The 13,924-nt window shown below is 42.1% G+C and overlaps 1 protein-coding gene across 1 annotated transcript in view; it reads right to left on the bottom strand.

Annotated features, from left to right (window-relative positions):
- Positions 1–978: 978 nt before the first annotated feature.
- cacna1ab (calcium channel, voltage-dependent, P/Q type, alpha 1A subunit, b) overlaps positions 979–13,924 on the bottom strand; it is a 141,212-nt gene continuing 128,266 nt past the window's right edge. The window contains 3 exon segments of the mRNA XM_051945084.1: positions 979–11,394; positions 11,397–11,538; positions 12,418–12,656. Coding sequence (XP_051801044.1) covers positions 10,736–11,394; positions 11,397–11,538; positions 12,418–12,656 — 1,040 coding nt within the window. The 3' untranslated portion in view covers positions 979–10,735.

Below are 13,924 nucleotides of genomic sequence, written 5' to 3'. Positions count from 1 at the left end.
AGTGAAAAATGACTTCGTAAGACTTCTTGAAATAAGATGTGATATTTAGAATATTGAGGTCTTAGCTGGGAAAACTTATTTTAAGCTGCATTTTATCAGGATTGTCAAGCTTAGAATAAGTCAGCTATGTTAAAAAAAAATAGCAGTTTTCCCCTCAAAAATAGATTTTTGCTTTCATGTAACCTCCTCATTTAAGATGTATTAACCCTCCTGTTGTCTTTATTTACGGTCACCAAAAATAATGTTTCCTTGTCAGATAAAAATCAACCAAAATCCAGCGAATTTCGCTAGATTTTGGTTGATTTTTTATGAATGTTCTTAAAGAAAATATTAGAACTTTTATTAATATATATAGAATCACTTTAGATATTTTTAGGATTTTTTGGAAGATTTTTATTCATTTATTGAAAATATTTACACTTTTGAATTGTTTTTTATTTTTACTTCTTGCCAAATTTGAGGCTTTATTTTTTATTTTTTTTAAACTTTTGAGGGAATTTTTTCCTGAAGATTTTGTAAATTTTCTATAAATTTAGGGATTTTTTTTGCTGAATTTTTGGATTTTTTTCAGACAGGGAAGCAATATTTCTTGGTGCCGTAAATGAGAAGAACAGGAGGTTTAAGACAACTAAGCTTGACAATCCTGGTAAAATAGAGCTTTAAATAAGTTTTCCAGCTAATTTTAAGATCTCAGTATTCTAAACATCATATCTTATTTCAAGAAATCTTACCAAGACATTTTTCACTTGTTCTATTGGCAGATTTTTTCACTTATTTCAAAGTAAAAGTTCCTTGAAATCAGTTTTCTTTCTTGTTTTGAGAGGAGCATTTTTTCCAGTGTATTTACAGTGTGTAAATTTCATCAGCTTCTTGTGTGTCTTCAGCAAACAGCTTCACGTCACCATGGCAGTGTAATGTGATTACTTGTAATGTGATTTCTCAGGTGTGCAGAATGAACGGAGCAGACAGGAGGATGGGTAGAATGCATTCTCTCTGGTTTATTCAGGTTCTTTAGGAAGAGTTCTGTTTGAAATTACAAAATGCACTGGTAGAAACAGCAGAGATAGAGAAAGAAACGGAGATGGTGAGAGAAAGAGAGAAGTAGAGAGGGAGAGAGAGAAAGAAGGGATTTCATAGCCGGAATAAACAGGAATAACATCACCAGATTCAGGTTCAGGCAGCTCTTTACTCTCAAAGGGATTGTTTTCATCGAGGGAAAGTTTCGTATTCCTTCTCCCCCTTTTTAAAATCATTTTTTCTTTGTTTTTTTTTCTCTGCAATGTTAGTTAAAGTGTTATCTATCCTCATTGCCCCACGGTATTTTCTCCCGTGAAATAACTGGCAAATATAACAAACAAACATTCTTTGATTTCATCACCAAAGTCATTTCCATTTTTTATCAGGATGAATTTTTTTTTTTCCGTTTTTGTCTTTTTTTTTGGTCGAGTTTTTTTACATTTTTTGTTTTTAAAAATAGAAGAAAAAGAAACACATTGCTCTTAAAAACATCTATCTATATATATTTTTACATATATATATACTTTTTTCTTTATATTTAATATCTTTTTTTAATTCCTGAAGTTGACTTGTTACCCCACATAGTGGCATGCACATTGCACATGCAAATCTGTAATTAAATACTTCTCTTTTATCTTAAATTGCCATTTATTTTTTATTTTTTTCTCTTTTTTCCCCCAACTTGCTGAGTGAATCCTGTATGGTTTTCTACTGTGGCACTGGTTGGGTTTCTACTGGGTCGGATGCCGATGAGATGGACGGTTGGACGTTGCTTCAGAGACTCTCCTCGGTGACGCTCCTGCTCAGCTCGGATCCTTTGAAGCAACATTTAACCCTTTGTAGGAGATTCACACGCTGCAAAACTCAAAATCTTACCACGGCTATCGGTCTTATTTTTTGTCTCATCCCACTTGATTTAAGATAAAATCACTTAACAAGAGACATTTCAGCAGATGGAGGGACTTGTTTTAAGACAACGCATCTTAAATATCTTGTTAAGTCAAACAATCTTGAAATTTTCTCGTGTCGTCCTGCGGGTCAAATTGACCCCTTTAAAGTGTGAAAATATAGAAAAAATAAATAAATTAGCATTGAAAACTTCCACACTTTCAACATTTTTTGCAAGATTTTGGGAAATTTTAGAAAATTTAAAAAAAACAACATTTCTTTAAGAACATTTGGGAAAAAAAATCAAACAAAATCCAGCAAATTTTGCTGGATTTAATATTAATATTAGAACTTTATTAGAACTTTTCTTGATATTCATGGAATCCCTTTAGATATTTTTAGGATGTTTTGGAAGATTTTTACTCATTTTTTGAAAATATTTACAAGAATTTTCTTGCCAAATTTGGGTGATTTTTTTTTGAATAAAACTTTTTTTGGGGAATTTTTTGCTGATTTTTGTGAATTTTTTTCAGACAAGGAAACAATATTTTTTGGTGACCGTAAATGAAGACAGCAGGAGGGTTAATACATCAATTTTCATTTTCTTTATTTTTTAAATTTATATTTCTTGCCAAATTTGGGTATTTTTTAAAAATAAAACTTTTAAGGGAAACGTTTAAGGGAAAGACGTTTTTTTAATATTTGGGGATTTTTTTTGCAGAATTTTTGGATTTTTTTCAGACAAGGAAACAATATTTTTGGTGCCATAAATGAGGACAATCCTGATAAAATGCAGCTTAAAATAAGTTTTCCAGCTAATTTTAAGATCTCAGTATTCTAAATATCACATCTTATTTCAAGAAATCTGACCAAGCCATTTTTCCACTTGTTCTACTGACAGATTTTTTCACAGATTGGCAGATTTTATCTCGTTTTGAGAGGGGCATTTTTTCCAGTGTAGCAGTAGATGATGGCCGGCTCAGCGTTAGATACTTTTAGTTTGGGCTTTAGTTTGGTTATATGTTTGAAGAAGTTTAATCTGAAACCCGATATTCTTCTTTTTGGTACCACTGTTTCACCTCATTGTCATCCAATAAAGTCAGACACTGTGACGTCTAATGAGAAAAGCCACGTTGGTGTCATATGGGTGCTACCTTCAGGACTAGTTTACACACTTTGGTGCTTCATTTTCACCTGAGAACTAACCGGACAAACAACAAACTTTAGATGCTCCCTCTGGTATGACGTTTAAGTGTTGAAAATCGATTAAAAGCAGCAGAATGTGAGCTACAAAGGGTTAAAGAGGCATAAAGATCCTGCTGATCCCGGGACAGACCGGCCTGCAGCGTCTGAGGACAAATCTCCTGGAAGCAACTCGTCTCCACTGGACTGAAGTGATGGAAACAGATGGAGAGGACAGAGGAGAGATGAATGGAAACAGAGAGCGAGAGAGAGAGGGGTGACAGCAGGAGACACTTTGTCTGTGAGGAGCCAGTTTACTGAAAACCAGTGGTGGAGCCAGACAGGCATCAGAGGTACCAATTCTGATCATTTGTGCACAAAACAAGCGGTTCTTTCGCATTACAGATGCAGAATTTACTCCATCATGTGAGCATAAATAAACCATGGCATTTAGCCGGCGTAGCCTCAGAGATAAAATGACTGACAAGAATAAACATTAACTCAATGAAAGCCCAGCCAACATGAGGGCTCTGGCTTTGTTGGATTTTTAAAAACAGCTCTTCTGCCCCCATGTGGCCACAGATGGAAGCTCTCTTCCTACAAGACAAATTTAGGGGTTTAGCACAAATTGTTGATCACGTTAAAGAACGATGTGCAGAAATCATCTTTCACTCCGAATACCTGCAGCTCCATAAACACACACACACAAACTCAGTCTACACACACACCTTTCACAGTGAGCGAATGAATGAACGTCTGATGAACACCGTGAGTTTTTCACAACCTTTATGGATTATTTACACAAGAATTACAGAGCCAAAGTACACATCGGATGGCGTGGGAGGGAGGGCGAGGATGGGTGAGACAAACGACATGATTATCTTCAGACCCCCACACCCCACCTCCCCCCTGACGCACACACAAACACACACACACACAAACACACACACACACATCCAGGCTGGAAGTAAGTGAGGAGTGGAGGGAGGTGAAGAGAGCGAGGAGGACGTTAAAATGTGATGTGTGATGGAGAAACCATGGTGTCCTGTACAGTGTAAGGCACTGAGGGTTACCTACTGTAGCTGATGGTGTCAGGACGCACACACACACACACACACACACACACACACACACACACACACACACACACACACACACACACACACACACACACACACACACACACACACAATTAGTGCTGACTTGTCAATTAGCTGATTAATCAACCACAGCAAAATAAAACGATGCCATATCCACCTCATATCGGACTCATATCCGACTACTTATTACTTTCTTTTTGATGTAATTGTGAATTAAATAATTACATTCTTCGACTTTCACAAATTTGGATTCCTACCGTTAATTATTTATGAGATTAATGAGAATCACCATGCAGTTTCAGAGTAACAGGAATGCTTCAGGGCTTGGAATCTGTCTTCTATTACCTTTTTTTTTTTTTATAGTTTTACTCGTGTTTTATGCATTTTAAAGTCCAATAAAAACAAAATAAAATCCTCTCTTCCTTTTATATGTCTAGTTATTGAAATTACTTCAAGTTTCAAAAGGAGTTTTGCTCCAAAAGTCCCAAAACGTTGAATAAAAGTTTGCTGAAATTGCATGGTTGACAGAACAACACCGCAAAAACTCAAAATCCTACCAAGTCTGTTTGTCTTATTTCTAGTCAAAATGTCTCATCCCACTTGATTTAAGAGATATTCACTTAGCAAGAGACATTTCAGCAGATAGAGGGACTTGTTTTAAGAGAATTCATCTTAACTATCTTGTTTAGTCAAACCATCTTGAAGTCATCTTGTTTTAACCCTCCTGTTGTCCTGCGGGTCAAATTGACCTGTTTTTAAGTTTGAAAATGTGGGAAAAAAAATATATATTTTCACAGTGAAAACTTCCATATTTTCAGAATTTAGGGGTAAATTTTTGAACATTTTTTGATGGAAAAATAAACGTTAAAAAAAAGTTTCTCGAAGGACATTCAGACAAAAATTATCCAAAATCCAGTGAAATTCGCTGGATTTTGGATAGTTTTCTTCTGAATGCTCTTCAAGAAAATATTACAAGTTTTAGTGATTTAGTGAGTTTTAGTATTTTTGGAAGATTTTTATTTGTTTTTTGAAAATATTTACAATTTTTATTTTTTACATTTTGTATTTTTGTCAAATTTGTTTTTATTTTTTTTCAATAAAAGTTTTAAGGAATTTTCTTCCTGAATATTTTTTAAATTTTCATAAATCTGGGGAATTTTCTGCTGAATTTTGGGATTTTTTTTCACACGAGGCAGCAATATTTTTTGGTGCCGTAAATGAGGACAACAGGAGGGTTAAGACACCTTCGCTTGACAATCCTGGTAAATAGAGCTTAATAAGTTTTCATAGATAATTTTAAGATCTCAATATTATAAATATCATATCTCATTTCAAGAAATCTTACAAAGACGTTTTTCACTTGTTCTACTGGCAGATTTTTTCACTTATTTCAAAGTAAAAGTTCCTTGAAGTTTTTTTCTTGTTTTGAGAGGGACATTTTTTTCTAGTGAACTATACAAATCAGTTTCAGTCTGAAACACACCACTCAAAACACACACACACACACACACACACACACACACACACACACACACACACACACACACACACACACACACAGAGTAAATGTCTCCCTGTCACGGCCTGCCCTCCTTTAATGGATCATGAGTGTGAACGGTGGTCCAGTGCCATTGTGAAATTGTGTTTTAACATCACTACGACCTCTGCTGCTGCCCCCCCTCCCCATCCCTCCACCCCCAGCATCACTAAGACCTCTCTCATCGCTTTTGGACCCCCCCACCCCACCGCCTCACTCTTGAACCCCCTACACACACACACGCATGCACACATCTAGTGCTGTACAAAGGGGAGACCACCGCGTGGCTTCAGCTACATAAGCACGACTTTTGGCAGCACTACTGTACATTAAAACCCACTGTGTAGTTTTTTTTTTTTTTTTAAAGAGAGCCCTTATTCATGTTTTTGTTGACACGTTGCTTCACGACTGACCCACTGACACAATTTCACAGCCGACTGAGTGGATGGGTTGTTAGCTTTTCCTTCGTCCCCAAAGGAAGAAGAAACTCAACAGAATGATTAGTCAGACGTTACAACAGGAGGGTGACAGAAGCCGGAGGTGAAGACGGAAAGCAGATGTGGAGAGAAGTGGTGACTGAGCAAAAAACCTTGCAATCCCTCCCCAACCCCAAAGAAATCTGTGAAACAGCAACCAAAGCAAGATCAGACGCTCACTGGTCCCCCCCACCCCCACCCCAAAGGAATGGGAGTTGTTCTTGGAAAGCGCACACACACACTCACACAACATGCGTTCACACAAGGGCAGTGTTGTGTGTTGGCCATTTTGGATCCGCTGTTACAATTCTGGACAAGCGAGTGGTGTCATGGAGCCAAATGGAGGTGGGTTGTCCCGCCTGTCTGTCAGCACGCTTTGCGCTGGGTGTCGGTGCGTCGGCAGGCTGCTGATGGGGAGGTGAGGGGTCAGAGGGTGTAATGTGGGTTAGTGACAATCAGAAGGGTGGAGTCAACGTTACAACGTCTGACGCCATTGCCAGCTTAAAACCATACAATAACTCAAAGCGAGGCCTGCTTGTTTGACTCCTCCCTACGTTGCCTAACTATCTAGCTACCTAACTCTAGAGGGACCTGAGAAGTAAGCAAACTGCTTTGCACCTCTGTAAACCTCTCACTACACCGCCTGAAACTGGACCAGGACATCTCTGGGATGGCACGAAATGGCACCATGCCAAAGCCGAGAGGGCCGGCCAGCTAGCAGGATCCGGATGACGACGGTCGTTTTAGTCGTTAAAAGTCAGAACCACAAGGCTCAGATTCAAACTCTCTGAATCTCTTATGATTTTTGGCAACTTTTACAAAAACGCGTGCATGTCTGGATGTGAGTTCTGAACGGTTCAGCCCATTCCGGATGTGATGTTGATTTCCCTGCCTGAAGCCGCCTGACTGTTTCCTCACCATGGCCCAGTCTCAGAAGCCCCGCTCTCCCTGTTTCTATGCTAGCATGGGAGCCGCTGGGACTCGGCTTTAAGGCGCAGTGTGGTTGATCTCATCTACTACAGAGGGTTAGGGTGGGGATGGGGGAGTGACTATGGGTAAGGAGACTCTGGGGTGACAATGTGACTTGGATACAGAAGGCACTGTGGCTCTGTAGGGGCGGTGGGGACGAAGAATCCCCCGCTGTCGTAACCTCTCTAGACGGAAGGTGTGGACAGAGGGGTTTCGGGTTTGTGCCCCTTCATTCCCACCAAACAAATAAACTATCAACCTCCCATCCCCATCTTCTCCATGCTATGCTCAACTAATTTCAACACATTTCTGGAGGGAGCAGAAATCTGTGGAGGGAAAAGGGATCAGCCGGAGGAGGGAGGCAAAACGACAGCGACAGAGATACATGAGAGCGAGGGTTTGTGTGATGTCAAGCGACGTATGAAAAGCGTTGGTGATTTTAACATGTTCTCAGCTCTGTGTGGTCCTCTTTCCCTTAGTCTACTCTACAGCTCCACAGCGATGCAGTTTCTCCTCTGAAATTAAACAATGAGGATGCTCATGAGGTCTGCATAGAGTCAAAACATGTGGACTGGGGTTTGTCTTCTGGCTTTTGCAACTGCGAAGAAAACAGCACGAGGTTTTCGAGAGTAGCTCGATTCTTGACCGTGTCATGAGTGTGAACGGTATGCAAAATAAATAAATATCTGAAACTCTAATTATACTCTGTTATCTATAACTACATCTACGGGCATTATATCTACATTTATCAGTAGGTTATCAACTATATTTATCTATACTTTATCGTTTTGTCCTAGAGTTATTGAAAATTCAATAATTGCTGTCCCATAAGGATGAAGTTATTAATCCTAAGTGTTTCTGTCCAGCCCAGCATTTCGGTGCAACCTTCTGGCAAGCTGAAAGAACAGAACATGGAATAAATATAGATCAGGAGAGACAGAGAGAGAGAGGTTGGTGGACACTGATGTGGGTTTTGGCAGAGAAGGTTTCAGATCTGGGTGATTTGGTGACTGTTCTCTGGTTATCCAGACCTGAGAGAAGGTTGGGGTGAGGCGGGGTGAGGCAGTGGGGGGGTAGGAGGGGTCATCGTTGGCACAGACAGGCAGACGTAACGACAGACTGACGGACAGTTATGGCGTCTCCCAGGCTACAGCCGCGTTTCCTGACTAGGACTCAGACTTCATCTGAACATCTCGCGAGGATATTAGAGATCAGTGGAGGTTTCACTCCAGGTCTAGAAACTAGGATATGGCCCAGAGGCTGTCCTGCAGAGGGGGAAGGAAGGGTGAGTAATGTGTGCTGATAGCTGACCCCTGGTGGTAAAAAAGAGAACAACACCACGTAATACTGACTGACACCAACACTGTACCACCAATACTGTGCTGTTATTTCCGTCAACTGATCTCACTATGAATCCACAGAGCTGAACAGAGGGCAAAGATTGAGATTCATTGTTTGTTTTTTTTTTGGCTGCAAGTGGGAGAGTTCAACCTTGGTAGAACTTGAACCTCTGTAAAACGGACTTTTCTGAAACCTCTTAAGTGTGAAATGCAGATAGAGTCTTTCCCACTCTCAATAACCCATTCTACCCCTGGCTCTGAACATGAATCATTGATCTTTGGGTTGGCTTGACAGAGCACTGAGAGTACTGACCCCATGAATCGCTGCGGGTCAGATACTGAGACTCCCCTGACCTCCACCATTCTGGAGAGAGAATGTATCTTAAGAGTTGCGTTACAACACGCAATGCTGCTAAGTGAATGTTCCCAAGCGGTCACGGCCCCGAAACGTTGCGTGAAGGCATCAGGAACCCAGTAAACGTCGTTTGAACGGGGGATAAGAACAAAACGGATGTAAACAAGATGGACACAGCATACTTGAACTCCAAATAACATGACAACAAATCTACAGCAACAGTTCTATCAATCAATCATCACCAGTATCATGATCATCATCATCATCATTTTGCATTGACATTGATATCATTATTCATAAGACTGTCATCATTAACAATAATAAATGAAGTGTGGTAGAGGTTCGCTTCTCTCCACTCTTTCTCCCTCTTCTTTCTCAAGCACAACAGGCACCTTTAACGTGATCCTGCAGTGTTTCTTTTTCGTTGTAGAAACCGAGGTTTGGCCAGAAAACTGAGACAAACAGAACAGTCGACTGCCAAAGCCTGTTTCGGGTGAAAGGGAACCAGAAAAATTTTTCTGAGATGTACGAGAGAGAGAGTTTGAAAGAAGAGAACTTCTTTTTTAAACCTAAATGCAAAGTTTCCTATAAAGCCCCCAGGTCCCACCCACACCAGTTAGATTTCCTCTCTAGTATGTATTTAATCAATCATGCAGGTTTCCATCAAATTTTGGACTCCGAAAAAGATCAAAGGAGGCTGAGCGAATGCAACAGAAGAACCAAGCTCCAATGTCCGAAGAAGAACAAGAAGGAGAAGTAATCGATAGAAGAAATACTGAAGAAATTAGTCTTTTTTTCCCATCCCTCCTTCCTCTCCTCCGCCCTTCCGACTGTGTGACGTCAATTCCTGCCCGGTGATCCTTCACCGTGCGCCGGGTCGGCTTACAGAGGAGGTAGGGGCTTGACAAAGTGTCCGGTTCCCTTCTCTAGTTACCTGAGCCCACCCCTCCAGAACACCTGAACACTAAGTGAGCCCACACTGTGCCTCGCCCCCCTCCACTACCACCGCCGCCGGCTGGACAGGAAGTGATGCCACAGCAGTTCCGTCAGCATTGAGTGAGTCTTTAACAGTAAACAGAGATGATAAAACTCATCAAATATCAGCCAGCGCTGTGATTGGCTGGTTTTTGCAGTATAGGCGGAGCTTCCTGGTTCTGTCCCTTGGAAAGGAAAAAGGTTAAAGATAAAGTGGTTGTTCTCCCTTTTTTATTTCTTTTCATTGTTTGTCATGTAAAGTTTCATTGTGTTCTTCATTGTTCAAGTTTGATTTTCTGGAGGCATAGCTTGGTATGTAAGGGTTAGGGGGGTCCTGGCTTTTTATTAATTTATTTTTCTTTAAACACATCTGTCTAGGAGCAGAGTCCCAGCAGTGGACTCTGTGTTCCAGCTCATTTTCAGGCTTTGACAGTACTAGTATGGCCAGCGACAGACAGCAAATCTAAGCAATCAGGCATCAGTCTGGGAGAAGTGCTTGTAGGCCTCGTAAAGCGCAATGATCACATCTCAATTTTATAACCTTATGCTTCTCCCTTGCTCTCTGTTCCCACACATCTCCACTCCTCCTGCAGCTCGGCCTTTGTCGTCAAGGCCGACCATGGGAAGTATAGTTCTGAGACTGAGAGAGGCAGAGGTAAACTGTGCCCATGCCTTGCCCAAGCTATCTTCGGCGGTCTCTTTTTCATTTCAACAATGCGCTGCCCTGTCACCGATTTGAGTCTTACACATTGGTGTAAAAGGCTATTTGCAGCACCTTCAACCTCCCTCTCCCCTCCACCACTTCTGCTTATTTAGAGTCTGAGGGGTGAAGGTAGAGGGTTTTGAGGGTATCCAGTCCCTCCCAACATTTCCACCACCACTCCTTTGTTAAAAGTCTACATATCCAAGGCCAGAGCACTGGAGGCTGCTGTTCTTCTCCTCTCCTGCCTTATCCGCTGCTCTCTGTGGTCGCTAGCACCAGTCATCCTCATCCGTCTCGCTATAAGGTTCATGCAGGCCCTTGCGGGGCCCTCTGGCATGGGGGGTCGGTGGTGTGGGTGGGGTGGCGCCCCTGGTGGTCCCCGACGATGTGGGGAAGGCGAGGATGAGCGGTAGCCATTGGGTACCCTACGGGGGTGCGGGTGAGGGGGCGGAGGGGGCCCGTGGCGGGCAGTCCTAGGGGAGCGTGGGTGTGGGTGAGGATTCCCTCCATGTGGGTGTGGGTTTCCATGGGACAGGCTCTGCTCGTAGGCAGGAGGCTCGTGGTGTCGCTCGTACTCATAATCTCTCTCGTAGAAGGGCCCGTCACCCTCCAGGCTGTCCCCAGGCGGAGGCCCACTCCAGCGGCTTCGGTGAGGGGACCGAGGCGAGCCGTGGAGGGGTGAGCGCGGAGACTGATGCCGAGGGGAGCGCGGTGAACCGTGTCGGGATGAGGACCCCCCGTGGTGGGGAGAGGCGTGGCGTGACGGTGGTCGGTGGTGGTAGCCTCTGTCGTGGTCTGGTGGGGAGAAGTGTCGAGGGGAGGGCGAACGCAGGCGACCCGGCCCCGGGGGCCATAGCTGGGCTTGCGGACGGCAGGGGAGTAGGTGACATGTGGACGTGGGACAGCAGGGGTCTGGGGCAGCTGGCGACGGCCTCTCCGTGGAGTGCTGGTCCCCGAGGTGGAGGGGACCGGGCTGCCGCTCACCGAACTACTGCCCTACAGCAAAATGTAAACAAGGAAAATCAAAACGCACCACAACAACAACAACAACAACGGAGACCAGAATAGAGCAGAGGGGCGGTGAGATAGATAGATAGATAGATAGATAGATAGATAGATAGATAGATAGATAGATAGATAGATAGATAGATAGATAGATAGATAGATAGATAGATAGATAGATAGATAGATAGATAGATAGATAGATAGAACACCATTGAAAATCATTCAAAAACATAGTGATGAAGCAAAAAATTGACACCAAGAAGCCACATGTCACATCGAAGAAAAATGGACAGAGAGAGAAACAGTGACAAAGAAAAAGCATAACACAAAAAAGAGAGATTGATATCGATAAGTAGTGGTATGGAAATGACCTCGTGTGAACTCTTACTGGATAAATGCACAGTGGCTGCTGTTGGAGTAAACAGCAAATGTTAAGGATTGAGCACAGTATTTAAAAATTAGTTTAACTCTGTGCCCATGTGATAATCAAAGAGAACTGGGATCAAAATATACAAAAATCTCGATCAAACACAACTTAATTGATTTTAAGAAGATAAATATCTTTAAAGTATTATAACTCCTACAAAAATTTGCCATACAAAGACTACCACATTCAGTTTAATGTAATAAAGTAGGACGCATGTCTCCATTGTCTTCCTAAAAGTATCCCTAATGACAACAGATAATGTCTTCAAGGAAATTAGGGCTTTTACTGAACCTGTATCAAGTAAAGTGATTTAAATAAGGCACTCTACAGATATGGAAAATAACAGGACAGAACAGGAAAAAAACTGTGCGAGACAATATTGGGAAACCGTCCCTAATACTTCATGAACCTTGTCGTAATTTTTTGGTGTCTTTTAAGCCCACCTGTCTGGGACCTCGCCCATCAGGCCCCTCACTGGGCGAGCGGGACCAGTGGTGGTCATGAGGATGCCTGTGGGGGTAGTCATGGCGGTCGGGGCCATAGCGCTCCTTGTCCATAGAGCTGTGGTGGTGATGATGATGATGGTGGTGACGGCGGTCCTTGGTTCGCCCGCGGTCCCGCTCATGCTCCTTGGGTGGCAGGTCACCTGACTGTGTGGTGGTGCTGAGGTCTGTGCCCAGACCTGGCAAAGAGAAGCACCAGTTTACACTTCAAAACACAAAACCAATGATTTATTTAGCTTCTCAAGGGGAGAACATACAGCTGAAGATCACAATATCTCCTCAGTGTTATTATACTGGGCAGAAGATTCTTGATTCACAAGAATTCTTTATCTGCTAAAACAGTGTCGTGGTTTCCCTGATGTTCGTGAAGTGCAGGTGGAGAAGAAACGTCTGTAGACATTGACTTGCTTAATAATAAGTTTATTATAAGGAAGAACAGCATTGATCAGACAGAGAGAGAATGTCTGGGAGAATCCGGCCAAATGCATCTCCCCGAACAGCAATCAGAGATCATATTTATATGTTTTGGACAAGTATGAGGTCACAACATATGTTTCCTAATTAGAAGACACGTGGTCATGGAACAAGACCCTACAGATCAACCCCCTATCATTAAGACACCCAAAGAGCCATCAGGGCCCCAAAGAACAATTATCATTACCTGGACATACTGATCCCCAATCTAATCACAGAAATGACTTCCTTCAGCAAAAAAACACATCTATTCTAATAAGCAACATATATCCCAACATATATCTCAGATCGGATACTACAACAGTAAAACGACACATTCAAAAGGAATTTATGATAAAAAAGAAGCGAGATGTCCATGTGTGTATGCAGAATTTTACTAGAGCTATGCAGTCAAATGCAGACGAAGGTAAACGTAATTTCACAATACCATCACCACTACGGAGTCCATGTGGCAGAGGATTCAGCATCAGATAAGAGACCACTCCAAATCCAAAAGGGTTCTAGAGTTTAACTGTGCCAGCCTTGTTAGATTAGTTTTAAAGCTGAAGCACGCAATTTGCACTCGCAATTAGTGATGAAGTGGGCTATCTGCTTGCACAACACTCTTTTCAAGGACTTCTTTGTGCCAAGGCTCGACTCAGACAGAATTGAGTGAATATGATGATGTGTAAATGTGCTGCATTAGCTTCATAAACACACAGATTGTTCTCAGTTGCCTCAACAACTGTCACCAAGCTACTCTTGACCGTGCTGTGAAGCAACAACGCTTCCATGTCTGCATCATTTCTCAACAGAAATCCTGCTGTGATCAGTACTGCCAATCCTTCAGGGGCCCGAATGTGCAGATGTTATGAACTATAATAAATATGTACAAAATTTTTTATTTTATACTTGTAAAATGGGAGCGGCTCCGCTCCCGTGGGATTTGTGCTGGACGTCGTTGCACGTGGTTCCTTTAACATACCATAATACC

The sequence above is a fragment of the Acanthochromis polyacanthus genome, chromosome 3 (genome assembly GCF_021347895.1).
Source record: "Acanthochromis polyacanthus isolate Apoly-LR-REF ecotype Palm Island chromosome 3, KAUST_Apoly_ChrSc, whole genome shotgun sequence".
In the NCBI taxonomy this organism is placed as follows: domain Eukaryota; kingdom Metazoa; phylum Chordata; class Actinopteri; family Pomacentridae; genus Acanthochromis; species Acanthochromis polyacanthus.
Note: the sequence above shows the minus strand (reverse complement) of the source record. Positions and strands in the feature narration are given on the sequence as shown.